The 15,450-nt window shown below is 53.6% G+C and overlaps 8 protein-coding genes across 8 annotated transcripts; 5 read left to right on the plus strand and 3 right to left on the minus strand.

Moving 5' to 3' along the window:
• Positions 1–460: 460 nt before the first annotated feature.
• CPC2 (cross-pathway control WD-repeat protein cpc2) lies at positions 461–1,718 on the plus strand (the record flags this gene model as incomplete). Its single annotated transcript, XM_049359211.1, has 4 exons — positions 461–540; positions 599–725; positions 799–1,116; positions 1,293–1,718. The coding sequence occupies 4 exons, from the start codon at positions 461–463 to the stop codon at positions 1,716–1,718; spliced, it is 951 nt and encodes a 316-aa protein (XP_049206296.1).
• A 353-nt stretch (positions 1,719–2,071) lies between these two features.
• On the minus strand, positions 2,072–3,123 carry J4E79_010373 (putative secondary metabolism biosynthetic enzyme; the record flags this gene model as incomplete). The annotated part of the gene is made up of 2 exons (XM_049359212.1): positions 2,072–2,810; positions 3,017–3,123. The coding sequence occupies 2 exons, from the start codon at positions 3,121–3,123 to the stop codon at positions 2,072–2,074; spliced, it is 846 nt and encodes a 281-aa protein (XP_049206297.1).
• A 774-nt stretch (positions 3,124–3,897) lies between these two features.
• Positions 3,898–5,179, plus strand: J4E79_010374 (uncharacterized protein; the record flags this gene model as incomplete). Its single annotated transcript, XM_049359213.1, has 2 exons — positions 3,898–4,866; positions 5,117–5,179. 2 exons carry the CDS (start codon positions 3,898–3,900, stop codon positions 5,177–5,179), a joined length of 1,032 nt encoding a protein of 343 aa, XP_049206298.1.
• Positions 5,180–6,762: 1,583 nt separating this feature from the next.
• Positions 6,763–8,821, minus strand: J4E79_010375 (uncharacterized protein; the record flags this gene model as incomplete). Its single annotated transcript, XM_049359214.1, has 2 exons — positions 6,763–8,596; positions 8,655–8,821. 2 exons carry the CDS (start codon positions 8,819–8,821, stop codon positions 6,763–6,765), a joined length of 2,001 nt encoding a protein of 666 aa, XP_049206299.1.
• A 333-nt stretch (positions 8,822–9,154) lies between these two features.
• On the plus strand, positions 9,155–9,958 carry J4E79_010376 (uncharacterized protein; the record flags this gene model as incomplete). Its single annotated transcript, XM_049359215.1, has 3 exons — positions 9,155–9,239; positions 9,304–9,420; positions 9,468–9,958. The coding sequence occupies 3 exons, from the start codon at positions 9,155–9,157 to the stop codon at positions 9,956–9,958; spliced, it is 693 nt and encodes a 230-aa protein (XP_049206300.1).
• Positions 9,959–10,475: 517 nt separating this feature from the next.
• Positions 10,476–12,386, plus strand: J4E79_010377 (uncharacterized protein; the record flags this gene model as incomplete). The annotated part of the gene is made up of 2 exons (XM_049359216.1): positions 10,476–11,503; positions 12,293–12,386. 2 exons carry the CDS (start codon positions 10,476–10,478, stop codon positions 12,384–12,386), a joined length of 1,122 nt encoding a protein of 373 aa, XP_049206301.1.
• A 367-nt stretch (positions 12,387–12,753) lies between these two features.
• Positions 12,754–13,728, plus strand: J4E79_010378 (uncharacterized protein; the record flags this gene model as incomplete). The annotated part of the gene is made up of 2 exons (XM_049359217.1): positions 12,754–13,574; positions 13,635–13,728. 2 exons carry the CDS (start codon positions 12,754–12,756, stop codon positions 13,726–13,728), a joined length of 915 nt encoding a protein of 304 aa, XP_049206302.1.
• Positions 13,729–13,782: 54 nt separating this feature from the next.
• On the minus strand, positions 13,783–14,721 carry J4E79_010379 (uncharacterized protein; the record flags this gene model as incomplete). The annotated part of the gene is made up of 1 exon (XM_049359218.1): positions 13,783–14,721. The coding sequence occupies one exon, from the start codon at positions 14,719–14,721 to the stop codon at positions 13,783–13,785; it is 939 nt and encodes a 312-aa protein (XP_049206303.1).
• Positions 14,722–15,450: the final 729 nt, after the last annotated feature.

The raw sequence follows: 15,450 nt of genomic DNA on the forward strand, positions 1-15,450 counted from the left end.
GTGGAAATGTTTTGCCAAGCCTTAACTGTGCACTCGTATGATCCTTCAGAAATGAATGAAGGTGAATGCTTATCCAATAAAGGCGATAATACGGCACGCATTGCACAGGTGAGATACGCGGAAGCATGTTGACTACCCCTCATATCTGACTTTGGAGTAAGTTGCGAAGATTGCAAGGTCGCGTGGAGTGTCATGAGATAAATGACTATCCATTAGGACTGTACCACTCACTACAGATATTTTGTTAGTGGCTTGACAGTGTCACGTCCAGGTGAAGTCAATGTCGAGTAAGGGCTCCGGTGCTGACGGTCCACGCTAAGCCCAAACGACGCTAGTGGTTCGCCTATCAACCTTGGAATTTTGAAGCCTCCAGCCTTTGTGCGCAGTGCTCTTCGACGAACAACTATTAACACCCGAGTGCGCCTACGTCCATCCCAAGCAGAAGCCACTCATCGCAATCATGGCCGAGCAACTCGTACTCCGTGGCACCCTCGAGGGCCACTCCGGCTGGGTCACCTCCCTGGCGACCTCCCTGGAGAAGTGCGTATACGCGGGAAGAGGGAAAATGCACGAATGCGCAATACTGACACGCGATTAGCCCCAACATGCTCCTGTCCGGATCGCGCGACAAGACTCTGATCATCTGGAACCTGACCCGCGACGAGACCTCGTACGGTTACCCCAAGAGGAGTCTGCACGGTCACTCCCACATTGTCTCCGACTGTGTACGTTCACCACAAAATTGGGCAATTGGCTAGCTAGGAAGCGACGACGGCTGAGCTGACAATTGCTGCACAGGTCATCTCCTCTGACGGCGCCTACGCTCTTTCCTCATCGTGGGACAAGACCCTCCGCCTCTGGGAGCTCTCCACCGGTGTCACCACCCGCCGCTTCGTCGGCCACACCAACGACGTTCTCTCCGTCTCCTTCTCCGCCGACAACCGCCAGATCGTCTCCGGATCGCGCGACCGAACCATCAAGCTCTGGAACACCCTCGGTGACTGCAAGTACACCATCACCGACAAGGGCCACACCGAGTGGGTCTCGTGCGTCCGCTTCTCCCCCAACCCCCAGAACCCCGTCATCGTCTCTGCTGGTTGGGACAAGCTCGTCAAGGTGCGTACATCCGCGTTTACACCAACTCCTGCATTTCCTTGTTTATATGATGAATATCTATGTATTTGCTACTTCAGAGCCTCGGCTATGAGACAATTATCACCTAGTACTGATTTACGCTCCTCCACTCGATTTGCTTCAAGCCATGTCCAATTCGGGAAGCTGACAGTATCCAGGTCTGGGAACTCGCTTCCTGCCGCATCCAGACCGACCACATCGGTCACACCGGTTACATCAACACCGTCACCATCTCGCCCGATGGCTCCCTCTGCGCCTCCGGTGGTAAGGACGGAACCACCATGCTGTGGGACCTGAACGAGTCCAAGCACCTCTACTCTCTCTCCGCCGGTGACGAGATCCACGCCCTTGTCTTCTCCCCCAACCGCTACTGGCTGTGCGCTGCCACCGCCTCCAGCATCATCATCTTCGACCTTGAGAAGAAGTCCAAGGTTGACGAGCTCAAGCCTGAGTACATGGAGGTTGGCAAGAAGAGCCGGGAGCCCGAGTGTGTCTCCTTGGCCTGGAGCGCCGACGGCCAGACCCTGTTCGCCGGATACACCGACAACCGTATCCGCTGCTGGGGTGTCATGGCGAGGGGATAAGGTAGTGCATGTTGGGTAGTGCAACGGGGCGTAACGGGAAAATCACGATTCCACATCTTCTGTAGCATGCCATGGGTTATGATTGATGCTCATGCGGGATGGGTTTGGGACTCTTCCGGCATTACCACGTCCAGGCGCTTAGAGTCAATGAAAATTCTCAAGTCCAAAAGTGGTTGCTTGCCATGCGTGGTGGTTTATGTTTTCGTATGTGGGCTATGGAATGTCAAGGTTGCTCACTGAGACGTCCTCCGCGACGAACGAAGTGTCTCGCTGCTCGGATATGGTATGGGATAAAAGTCTTTCATATGATAATCGCATCCCAGGATCTTTCCAAAACACATGCGATTGCCTTTCTACAGCTTGCTGAACTTGGGGCTCGTCTTCTTCAGCCCACTCATCATAGCATCCTTGACATCCGCCGTCTGCAACATAGCCGCATTCCACACAGCCGTATAGTTCAGTCCCTCACTAATCGGCCTATCCCTGGAGTAATTGATAATCTCCTTCGTCCCCAGCACCGCCACAGGCGACTTCGACGCAATCAACGTCGCCAACTTGGTCGCCTCCGCAACCGCCTCCTGCTTATCCTTGTACACCTTCGACACAAGCCCATGCTGCAACGCCTCATCCGACCCAAAGATCCTCGCCGACAACGCAATATCCTTAACCCAGGACAGATTTCCAACAGAGTGAGGAAGCCGAGATAACGTGCCAATATCAGCCGCAAGCCCTATATCCACCTCCTTCACACTAAACCTCGTCGTCGTCGTACTCACACGGATATCACACGCTAGACTCATATCCAGCGCTAGACCGAAGGACACGCCGTGCAGCACGCAGATAACGGGTTTCTCGCATTTCTCGATGTCGGTGATGCAGGACTGGAATTCTAGGATGTGTCGCCGGAGGGCGTTGGCTTTGCGGGCGCCATCTGAGATGTCGGCTTGCGTGGATAGGGCGCCGTTTTCTGAGGCTGCTTGCACGTCTAGGCCGGCGGTGAAGGCGCGGTCGCCGGCGCCGGTTAGGAGGACGGCGCGGACGGAGGGGTCGTGGGAGAGTTGGCGGAAGAGGGTGGAGAGGTTTAGCCACATGCTGGGGGGTGTTAGTTGGAGGGTTTGCGGGTTATATGGTGTAGACGCTGGGAATGGGTTGAACATCGTTCATACGGTCGACAATCACATCTCTCCAGCGATATTGTAACTTTGATGTGTATCTCTCTCTTTTGTCGCAACACGTGATGCGCGTATGTCCTGAAGCCCTATGTCCCGACCTTCGGGAGAAAAGCTTATTGTACTTACACCTCTTTAAAAGCGTTCAGCTTCTCCGGTCTGTTGATTTCGACGTGCGCAACATATTCCGCTGGGAAGGAAACGTTGAAGAACTCTTTCTGGTATGCTTCCGCCATTGCTGCTTCCTGTCGCGTAGTTTCGCCTGATCTTCGCTGTGTTTCCTTGCTCTTTCTCTTCTCTTACGGAGCTGGTATAGAGTTCTTACTCGGAAAGTCGAAGATTAATGTTAAGAAGAATGCCGCTACGTCCGTAAGATGAGGAGTGAGATGTCGGCTCCGACGAACTGGGCGGGCGAGTCGTTCGGTTGGAGCTTGTGATGATCGAGCCGAGGTAGAACGAATGCGGTTAGCCCATTACTTGATGCAGAATGTACAATCGATCACCTTTCGCACCTGCATCACAACAACGTCCACCGCTACAACACGCTTGCTGAACGGCATGCCGGTCATGCCATACGTCTAAGTAGGATTGATAGTTGTTCGAAGGCTGCACCTTGTTAAAGCGGTCTTGTCGCCGTCGCTCGCTTGAGGCTTGAGTCAACATGAACAGCCACAAGGCTGAGTCTCCATGCCACAGTTGCTTGGTCATTCTCAGCTATTTATCCTTCAGCCTGATGCCAACTCAAGATGTAGCTACCTGGCCGAATGGTTTGCGCACATCTTTCTGCTTCGCAGCCGGCTCCATAACAGCGTCTTTTAAGTCACGACTTCGCCATGGGAGAAATGTTATGGTACTGTTCAGGCTGCGGCGATGGTCCAATTGCTGTGTGGCAGAATGTATGCGTTGTATGTAGCCATCAAAAGTGTGGCTCATGCACAGTTGAAGACACAGAGCAATCGGTCCCGGTCGATGACAGTCTGTCTAGTCGATCTATCCCAAACGCTGGAGGGATGAAAGGTTCAATCCCTGAGGCCACTGGCGACGAAGAAGAGTACGGATCAGATGTCAAGACTAATCCAGTAACACACGACGAAGACGACCGCGATGTGGCACTGGGCCAGGTATCGGATTCTGGCCCAGTACTGCATAGTCAGGGTGTGTACTTAAGTACCTCCCCTCCGGACGATGAAGACAACATGTCAACGACATCGACGACTCTGGGGTCTGTTTTCTCAACAGATTCCTTAGCAACTTCAATAACGGCGTTTTCTAAAGAAAGCGGGTTTTCGATCGAACAGATACAGACTGCTACGCGAGTCTTCGTTTCCATCGTACAGGACAATGAGCTGCTCGCGCCACTGTACGAGTATGCCCGCAACGATGTCGAGATTGGACCCAACCGATTGAGGAGACATATACGCGGAGCTTTGAAGACATTTGCAGACAACCTGAAAGAGAAAGCGGATGACCACATTCAGTTTCAAGCTTCTCGTCTCGTTCACGCAAAGGCACGTCACGCCGCGCGGTGCATCGCTAGCGGAGAGGACCAGAACCACCAGCCACAGGCTAATAGTTCTGAAGATGAGATCGCGGAACGTGCTGTTGAAGAAGCCTTCCTGGACCTGAAGGCTTTCCGCATCTTCCTGACAGAGAGCGATGCTTATGCAATATTTCAAGCAGACATACATGCCTTCTGCACGAAACAGTCGACTAGGATACAGAACTTGCCGGCTATTGATACGCCAAAGCCATTACCTGTGCCTAAAGATAGCACAAAGCGTACATGGTATTCATGGAAGAAAGATACCGAGGTTCTGGCGCGCGGCCTGTTGTTAGGCTTTGATCGGTCACTTGGAGCAAAAGCCGCGATGTTTCTCCTGCTAGACTTCTTCTTCCTGTTGACGGATGACTCTCTAGTCGCCTTGGGATGGTTAGAGCCTGCATTGAGAGTCGGCTGGACGCGGCTAAGAAGTCAATGCGTAAGCATTCGCAATGAGTGTATATACAATGAACTTCACTGACTTCTGGCGCAGAACTGTGGAGATTACTTCTTCGAGGACGTAATTGAGCAGAGAGTTGAAGGCGTCACATCATTGTTACAAGATGTACGACAGTCCTTACCCAACATCAAAACAACCGTTGTTCCTTATCAATCCGGCTTCGACGTCCAACAATACACCATTACGGTCTCAACGTGGTTACGTCACGTTAGTAGCCGCGTATTTACAGCAGTCTCAGGGCATAATGGAAACCATACTGGCCTACCTCAGCACAACACCGGTAGTGCCGTAAACCCAAGTGGCCTAGGAAACATAGGCAGCCCACAGCAGCAACATGGTTCGCTACACCTGATGGCATGTGTACATCGGAGCCGCGAAGACACAGTGTTACTCCAGAATGATGTCCGCACTATCAGCAACGACCGGGCGCTATTCACGTTTCTGAGATCGCAGATCTCGCAACGTCGCAATCGTCTTCTGCTTGTTCTCTCTTGTCGTTCCATCAAGGGAATCTACTTCAGCAAGGTCAGTATAAGGAACAACACCAAACGCATATGAATTGACTTGACATACGCCCAGTTCCGTCTCAGCAACAAGAGCAGTGTGGAGATTCGCCACCATCATTCATGCTGTCAGCCCATCATCTCACAAGCAGGGATGTGCCAATGCTTTCCCCCCTTCGAAAAGATCGAGCCCTTTCCAAACGCCGAATACAGATGCACCCTACCCTACCCTCTAGATGCCTGGCCACCCGTACTACCACGAACGCTACTACACATGCTCAAGTGCCCGAACAAGATCAACGAGAAGTCAACGTGGATCTATAACCTCGCCCCCAAACGTACCGTGGGAGAACTGTCGTCAGACATTGATCAGCCAACTGATGGATGGGGGTTCTACTTTGAAGAAGGCTGGGATTTTGACCTGATCATCACGATCAGCTTTGTGGTGTTTATGTTGGGAAGTTTACTTTTCGGAATCTGTTGGTCGGTGTTGGAGTCAGATATCCAGGGTGCATTTGGTGTGAGCGCGTATATGGTGACTGCTTGTGGTTTGTTCGTTGCTTTCGTTGTGAGTAAGACGGGGTAGGGGGGCTAGACAGCGAAGAAGACATGGCGTCTTTGACTTATCAGGACCTAAATTTGGGTCGGGCTGACTATTCGAGGCCTACTTTGGTATGCAGGATAACTGCGACAGCTGCAGGATAGACATATGGACATGTTGTCGTTTGCAAAACCACTGACCCAGCTGAGCGAGTGATCCCAATTGGCTTGTGCAGCTCGGCGATGCCTCCACGAACCAGATACCTACATGTTCTGCATCTTTGCCAATGCGGTCTCATTCCAGACCTTTACCATTTGGATTGGACGTTTTCTCATCACTGTAGTCTGGTGACTTGGTAGAGGTTTAGCCGCCTCAAACATCAAATTTACGTCTTCTATTCTTTGTATACTTCATCTACACTAATCTTGGTTGATACTAACGCGCATCCTCTCATCTATCTATCTTAGACTCCTATGAAAAAAGCTTCACACATAAGGCCTGATTGTAATTGTACGTTCCCAGCAGCCGCACACTATCGACCACAGAGACCTGGTGCTGTGAAGCACTCATAGACTCTTCGGAAAACAGCAAGCCCAAAAATGTGTCGCTCTCAGGATACCGTTGAAGCCGACCATAGGAAAGACGTTCATCTTCATCACACCAAAGCGAAGTACACTGACTTCACCCGATCAAAGCAAATATCGGGAAAGTCTAAAATTAATGTATTAGAAACGTACATATTCCGCCGCAAGCAGCGCTAACATGCAACATCTACCAACCCTGAACAAACGAAATCACCCCTCCCCTCCACCCCCCCTATCGTATCTTTATCTACCTAGGTCCAAAAGGCCTAGGTCCAATAATCTGCCTCTTCCCCGCTCCAATTCCCCCCAACTTATTCTGATTATCCCCACCCATGTATCCATACTGATTGACATCCCAGCTCTGACCTCCACCTGTCCCTGCATTAGGGTCCTTGGCCGCTTCTTGCAGCGCGCGCTGCGACTCCTCCCACTCCTTCTGGCGCTCGCGCTCACGCTCCATTTCGCGCTCGAGGAGGGACTTGCTGGCCCAGCCGGCGGCTTTTGTCTTTGTTTGAGCGGCGGCTCGGCGGGCGTCTTCGCCGCGTTGTTCCGAGGTGGATGTGAGCTCGGGTGGGATGTAGGTCTGGGGCTTGGGTGGTGTGGGGGCAGGGTTGGAGGAGAGGTAGCGGTCTGTTCGGCTCTGCTTTGTGTATGCGGCTGGGTCGGGTAAGGGTCGCGTGGTTGGTTCTGGTAGTGGACGCGTGGGGAGGGATGGCGCTGCGGGCTCGGGGAGGGGTCGTGCTGGCTGTCTCTGTGTCTGATCCCACTGCTTGCGGAGATACTCGCGATCGTCTGCTTGCGCCCATGAGACGTTGCTGTCTTGTGGCGAGGGCGCGCGGGGTGGAGGAGCTGGTCGGGCTCGACTCTTGGATCGCTCGCGTGTACGGCTCTTGGACCGCGACCGCACCTTCTTGTCTGACAAGCGTCCTTCTCGCTCTGCCTGGTACTGGCGCTCGCGTTCTTTGGCCTCTTCGAGCTGGCGTTCTAGCTCTCGTATGCGGTCGCGCTCAGCGTTGGGCTCTTCGCTGCTTCCTCGTCGACTCCGCGGCGACCTGACCTTCTCAGCCTGGTATTCGCTCAGGTACTGCCCCTTCAGCCTGGCATCACTTCCAGCGCGCTTTCGTCTCGTCTCGGCGTCGATTCTATCCTGTGCCTCACGCTCTTCACGTTGGCGTTGCTCCTCCTCCAGCTTCCACTGGCGCTCTTGCTCTTCCCACTCGCGCTTCTGTTGATCCAGCCGCGCCTGCTTGGCTTCTTGCTGTTTGCGTGTCTCCTCTTCCCACTTCTGCTCCTCCTCTATGCGTATGCGCTCTTCTTCGGCTTCGCGTTCGACGCGGCGTATGTTCTCGGCCTCCTCAGCTTGTAGACGTAGTCGCTCTTCTTCGGCTGCCCTCTCGCGTCGCAGTCGCTCCTTCTCAGCCAGGTTCGGCACGTGCGGGCCTGCGCTCGTGATTTGCCGCCGGCCACCAAATGAGATGCCCTGATTGCCTTGACTCGCACCGCCCATGTATCCGTACTGATGAATGTTCCATGCCGGTGCTGTGCTGCCTTCGTCGACCTTCTTGCTCCAGCTACTGACTCCGCCCGGAGGTGACTTGGGGAGACCGTTGGATGTGTATGATGTGTCTGAGCCTCCAGTGCGTGCGGCACTGAGCGTCGATGCCGTCCGTTCGGCAGGAGGTCGCGCAAGGGGGTTGAATGTGCTCGAGCCGCTAGTGTTGCTGGCGGTGCTAGGTCCTCTGCTGCGTGGGAAGCCGGGAGACGGCAGTGCAGGACTCGCCATGCCGCCGGTTGCCGTCGGGCTCAACGCGCCAGCTCCGCCACGCTTTGGGCCGATGGCGTTGGGGAAGTTGGACGGGTTCTTCGCGTTGGCGACACGGCTGAAGGCACCTAGACACTGCAGAACCTGAGCTGGGTCCTTCGATTCGTAGAGATCGACAGTGAGGAAGCGATCATGGGCGGGCATGTTCAGCGGCGGCTGTTCACAGGCTCGGAGGAAGTGCGAAATGTTCTCCATCTGTATGAAGGGCATGTTTGACTTCTTGAACCTGACGGGCGTAGGTATGGCGAGGTTGATGAGTCTAGAAAAGTTAGCTATACTGGCCCAGCTACCTGGTAACTCTGCGGATATCACTGTACCTGCATAATACGGTCCCGTCCTTGAGCGCATCCAGCAGATCTCCCGCGGGCAGGCGCTCTCCGAGTGTGTCTTCTATCCAGCTGCGGACTTCATTGGCTGCTTGGGGGGTGTATCGGTCCATCCGCAGCCTCCGCATGTCCTGGTCCAGCGACGTTACAGACGCCATGGTGGTTGGTTTGGGCGCAAATCAGGCTTGTTGCGGTTGGGCACGAAGGTCGTGTGGGCGGTGACGGGGAGGGTGCACGAGGTGTAGTAGTGAGATATGATAATGTATATGTCTCTATGTAAGGGCCTCGACTGCTACGTGTGTTGTTGTGGCGTCGGGGTATGCAATGATGGCATGTGTTGTTGTGTGGAGAAACTTGGTGGTGGGGGAATGCTTGCACATGTGCTAACGTGAACGCACCAGCCACTCGCCCCAACGTCACCGGCCTGCGCGTCAAAGTCGCCTCCAGATATTCGCCCGCTGGAATTTGTTCGCGGCCCAGCGAGACTCAGCATGGCGGGCGCACCGGGTGCAATTCGCAAAGCATGGTACCAATGGAAGATGAAGCGCTTCCCCTGGCGCAAGAAGTGGCTTGTGGGTGAGTGCAGGCCACAACAGAGGTCTCTGGCGTATCCTTGCTTCCAAGTAATAACACTTCGTAGGCTTTGATCTCCAGGGCAACACTTTCTGGGAATTCAAGGACGCTCTGCACGCCCTGCGCAACCGACGGATAGCAAAATACAGTCGCAGCACTCACTATGGCGACGTGCAAATATCGCGTTCGTGCCTTCCGCATGCAGTGTTTGACCGAGGCTGACTGTGGCAGCGTCATGGATGCAATGGCTGAGACACACGCGCTACGATCCCCCCACCGTCGCCGAACAACACCAGGATATGATGAGGCAGGAGAGGATGAAGCAGTTGGCGGCGCAGGCAGATGCACGATGGGCCGAGAAGCCGTCGGCGCTCGATGCGCCGGATAAGCAACAGCCTGTGCAAATGTTGCAGTCGCGAGACCCAGACAGCGGCGTCACGCAGATGAATGCCGACCAAGAGATACGCGACAGCATAGAGCCATCGCGGCTACTCGATCAGGAAGCCGCAAGACCAGCGCCAGTAGAGCCCGAACAACCCGCAGAGCCTCAGCAGATGCCACACGATCCGCCAGCACCTCCTGCCGAAGACGACGCGCCTGCCTTCACGCCTAGAAAGAGGATGAAGAAGGAGCCCAAGGACTCGCCATGGAAGCAGGCGGCTCAGAGTCAGGAATGGCAACCTCAGGGCTGGAGTCCCGCGCCAGCCAAACGACGATCATGATGACCACGTTCAATAGCGACTGTACCACTATCTGTTTCAATACCTGGCAAACATCAGCAAGCATATGCGATATTCAATGTCACCAAAACACTGCTCTCTGTTCGATCAACCATCTCATATAGTACACTGTCAAGATGATCCTCCGTGGCGCAGGATCTGTCATGCCACGCTTCCCAACCATGGGCCAGATCTCGAGTCGATGCGAGCCTGGCAAAGCCGATCTTTCCGCCAGTCTCCGTCAATGTTAATACCCAGCACATATTCACACTCATGCTAACAACACTGTCGCTTACCTACTTACAACGCAGCAGTGCCAGAAATTCACCTTAGTGTCTCCCCGTTTCCGCGCCATGTCAGGTGTTGAGTACGAACTGTGGTACCGATTCACGAACCGGACTGTAAACCACGTGCAGTGACGAAAATCATACCAACGATGCGCTTAACCATGCACTTTGTAACATATATAGGCTCTCTACTCCTGTCTTGACGCCTATTCTTTCAGGCAGTATTCATGACCATGGCACATCTTTCGAGCAACGATGATGAAATGACATTCCAAATCGCTGCACAAAACTTACCCCCAGAACTACTCCTCATCGTACTACAGCATTGGCTCGGCCAACAACGCATCGTAATCGATGGCTCCGCGCATGCTCACTACACACTATCCTACACCAACCCCGAAAACATCGATCCTTTCGCCACCATCTCCAGGACCAGCGATGCCCCATCATCCATTGTCCAAGAATACTTTCGGTCTCGGATCCGCTCCTGGCTGACCGACACCAAAGAGTTCTCCGACCCAACAACATTCTACATGAGCCATCTCCTGATGAGTCTAAAGATGAAGGACCGCATAGGCTGGTACTATCTGCCCAACCAACCATGGGATGCCATTTGCCAAGACCCGAAACTCTCCTTGTCGACAAGGTTTCCGGTAATAAACGATCGCGATGCGCAATACGCTCGTATGAAGCATCTCTCCTCGCTCCACGGACTAGAGAAGATCAAACTCGACTTCACGGCTGAACAATACTTCGCCATGTTCGACGTCGCAGTACCACCCTTCCATTACCGCGACGGTGCAGTCGCCGGCGACAACTTATACCGCGACGAATTCTGCCATGGCGCCGGCCATTTCCTTTTGCATACGAAGGAACTTGAACTGCATTTCGGCGACGCATACAAGCAGGCAAACCCCTGGTACGACGTCCAAGAAGCTGCTTGGTGCGAGACAACCCCCGCAAAGAACTTCCCTGAAGCAAGACTACGCCCGCACGTCTGTGATAGTGGCTTGGTCATTGACTGGATATTGGAGTATGCTTGGTACAATGGGCATCTTCAACACATCAAGAGGATTGCCCTGACTGGCGATGTCCAGCTATGGGTGAAGGAGAAGTGGTATGATATCTTCGAGCGGCATGCTGTGTACCTTGAGGAGTATCCCGGACTGTGTTATCGTATTTTCGCTACGCATGAGCCTGATCCTATTGATTTGGAAACTATTGGTATAGACGACGAGGACGAGGATGATCAGGATGAGGCGTGGAGGCCGCAGAATCATTATCCGCCGGCTTGTAGGTGTGAAGTGGGGTGTTGGCGGTTACGGGGTGGGGGAGTTGAGGAAGAGTTGGAGGCTAAAACTTGGGATGACTTTGAAATGTATGCTGATGAGGTTGTGGGCGATTGGATGAGTGGTGTTGTTGTGGGGTCGCTTTGACGCCTATGTTAACGCCACGTCTTCTCATCTGCCTATTATTCTCCTAGTGTATGCTTCAGACCTGAATAGGTTCTTCCTTGTATAAGATGGGTGTGCAGCACCCAGCCTGACGCAAGAAGGAATTACCCGGTTATCTTCTCGGTGGCACTCTTCATTCCCTCAAGCACGTTCCGCATGCGTTGCATCAACGTGATTAGCATAGAACAGTCGCACTGGGTGCGGCGACGCGTTGCGTATACAATCATGCATGTGCGCGCGCACATGCATCATCCTCATGTCGAATTCGCGACGACCTCACCGCTATACATCGATCTTGAGAGCGAGTCATTACACTCATCGTATTGCTGCTATCGGAAAATCGATATACAGCAAGGCAGGGATGAAAGGCGAGGTCAAGCGAATGCAGAACAACAAATCTTCCTCGGCCCCCAAATACGTTGGCCATGACGTCACTACCCCGACCACCTTCCCAGGCCACCTCTGCACAACACCCCAAACCCGCAGCACAACTCGAACTCAATCGATCAAACATCTCACTCCCATCGTGCCGGCTTTCCCCTCTTCCGCACATTCCAATTACTCGCATCACCGATCCACGCGCCGTGGGTCTGGAGTTCTGTCGATCTGGCGCGCCTAGCCGCCGATCAGCAGGAGACGATCAGCCACGGCGCCCAGGTCCGCGGTGATATACACGATCTGACCAGTTGAGGTAATGATTGACTACGGGTGACTACGTGACTACGTGGGGACTATATGCCGGCTACGACTAGCTATGCAGGAACTACGCGGGACTATGCGAGCTACGTGACGCTATGGGGAGGCTCCGAGGCACGATTCAGAGCTCTAAGAGGAGGATGAGGGGTCAGCGGGATTGGGGGCGTGGTCATTGGATGGATCGGGGGATGATGGGGAGGCACGGTAGTATCTGAGTAGTGGATGGCGGAGAAGCTTAAGGACGGGATGGGCGTCTGTCGTGGAACGTTTTTGTGTTTACTATCGCTTCTTTGACTGGACTTCACCATCCTTCATTTGACAAATTCCAAGTAAACATTTATACGTCCTTGGAATACGAAAGATGCGTTCCACACTCGTCACCACAGTACTCGTCGGAGCAGGCCTAGTATCAGCAAAAGGCCTCCTGGACCTCCCCACCGACATAGCGAATCTACTCACTTCGCTCGCTCCAGCACCCGCAAGCGACCCCCGATGGACAAACTGGCATCCCGCCTCCAGCGGCGATGTACGCTCCCCCTGCCCCGGTCTAAACGCCCTAGCAAACCACGACTTCATCCACCGCAACGGGCGCAACATGACCATCCCACACCTAATCGCCGGCCTCGCCGCCGGCCTAAACATGGGCGCAGACTTCACCACCGCCATAGGAGCCGCGGGTCTACTCTCCTCTCCAAACCCGCTAGGCGGCTCCTTCGACCTCGACGACCTGTCTATGCACAACTTCCCCATCGAGCACGACGCCAGCATGTCGCGCCAGGACGCGTACTTCGCTAATCCGCAGCCCTTCCACAACCCTACGTGGCAGCAATATATCTCCTTCTTCAATGGGAAGGAGAGAACCGATATCCCGACGGCGAGTAAGGCGAAGTACGCGCGCACGACGGATAGCCAGAAGAGGAATCCGGAGTTTGTGTATGGGGCGAGAGAGGCGGTGTTGAGTTATGGAGAGAATGCTTTGTATCTCTCTACTATGGGAGACCCAATCACGGGCAAGGCCAAGCTGGAGTATGTGAGGAGTTTATTTGAGATGGAGAAGTTGCCGTTTGAGCTGGGGTGGAGGCCGAGTGTGCTGCCGACGACATTGCCCAGTTTGGGGTTGATGATTGTGCAGTTGCAGTCGAGTTCACCGGAGCCGTTACTGGAGGGCGTCAAGATTGTGGCGTAAGTATTCCTCCTGACTGTTTGGTAGTGTGGGAGGTGTGTGCTAACGGTTGCTGCTAGGGATTCGTACAAGGATGTGTTCTTTGCTATTGTTGGTGGGTCGAATATCTTGGGTAACCTTACCGGAGGTATCAGTGAGGCGTTGGGATTGTAGTATATGCTGCTGCGTCGGTGTTAAGGAGTAGGCTACGAATCGAACCTTATTCATTCATCGTGCGAAGCCCATCCGTGTCATCTCCTCCGCATAACTGTTAAGATGCGGGCGTTGATGTGCCGCATGTGTTGGCCACTGTACTGGCAACTGTCTGTAGTAGCCAAATCCTGGCTGCCATGGGATATACTGCTGCTGGTACCGAGCATGATACTCAGGCGCATACATCGGCTGGGCAGCATGGTATTGCGAGTACCCCGGTGGTGGTTGAGGCCGACATTGCTGATACGGAGGCAGTTGTTGACCCTGCGACCACTGTGTATGCTCCTCAGGATACCAATGAACGAAGCTCGGCCGCGTGTAGTTCTGATGTCGTCCCCACAATGCGTATAGACGTTGTTGCCACTGGCTCTGGTACGCATGGTAGTTGTCAGGCTGCCTCCTAATCCTCCCGGGCGCGTCGTGGACAGCTTCGTGGGTAGCAGGGGAGATTGGATCGTAGCTATCAGCCCGTTCGATCATTCCCTCCAAGTCGGCGGCGATCCGCTGTTCGCGGCGCGGCTTTGGTGTGTGGATGATAGTCTTGTAATCACCGCGCCCATCAACTTCAGTAGGATCAGATGAAACCTGCGTCGGCAGCGTTGACTGATTCCCACTGGATGCCTCAGAGCTCGATCCAGAGTTACCAAAGTATAGTGAAAAAAGGTCGGGATGTTGCGCCCAGTATCGTTTAGTCTTGTCGGTAGTTTCGTCGAAATCTTGCCTTGTTTGATCAGACATGTTGCTGAAATACTTTTCAGCCATACATGCCGGCGATTCGCGGATCAGCTGCAAAAAGGATTCGTGCTTGCGGGCTGCCTGGAATTCTGGGCAGTCTTGGTGGTCTGGCTTATCTGGGTGAATTTGCTCCACGACAACAGCCTCATGCTCTTGCACGACAGGCCTGTTGATGAGAGCGGCCTGGTTGCTCTTGGAAGCTGGGAGTTGAGAGGACATGATGCTGGTGGATGCGTGTTCTGTTTTCGAAAGTGTAGTCGCGTGATGTTGGTATGCGCGTGGTTGAGAAAGTGTCTGGTTTGGTGAGTGCACTTGGATGAAGATAGTCTGAAAGTCTTGGAGGGAAAGTGAACAAACAACTACTTTTACTGTGAAATGTGAGAGTTATTATATACATATCGCAATGCGAAGACAAAAGCTGCACTAACGCAACTATGGTTGACCTGCGTTACATTACCCAATGCTGGACAGTCACTTATGCTGCCACAGTAAGCAAGTCTGGCATTGTGAGGATGCCTTGTAAGCTACCCCTGGGACAGAGTTGAGAACCGAGGTAGCCGAAAAGAGTGGGCCACCAACCGGAGCGCAAGCTTACAAAGGACACGTGACGAGCAGTGTAATCGCGTGGTATAGTCACGAAGAGACTGCAGAAAGTAAGTAGAAAGTTTGATTCAATTATGAGAGATTCCAGACTTTTCAAATTCCAGAGCAGTCGATATCAGACGCCGAAAGAAAGGAAACAAATGGGTATCAAGGCTGGAGAGAAACGCCGCACGCTATGCGTGATGAAAACCGAGAGTGCAACGAGAACAAGACAAGAACAGTGCAACAGCATAATGGAAATGAAACGAGGTCCGCAAACCTGCTTCCGGTCATACTATGACCAAGTTTGAGGAGCGACCTCGTCTCCGAGAGAACAAGAGTCCCAAAAGCCTGGAAGGCTGCCGG

Source organism: Alternaria viburni (assembly GCF_023758015.1).
Source record: "Alternaria viburni strain BMP 2772 chromosome Unknown scaffold_30, whole genome shotgun sequence".
Taxonomy (NCBI): Eukaryota; Fungi; Ascomycota; class Dothideomycetes; order Pleosporales; family Pleosporaceae; genus Alternaria; species Alternaria viburni.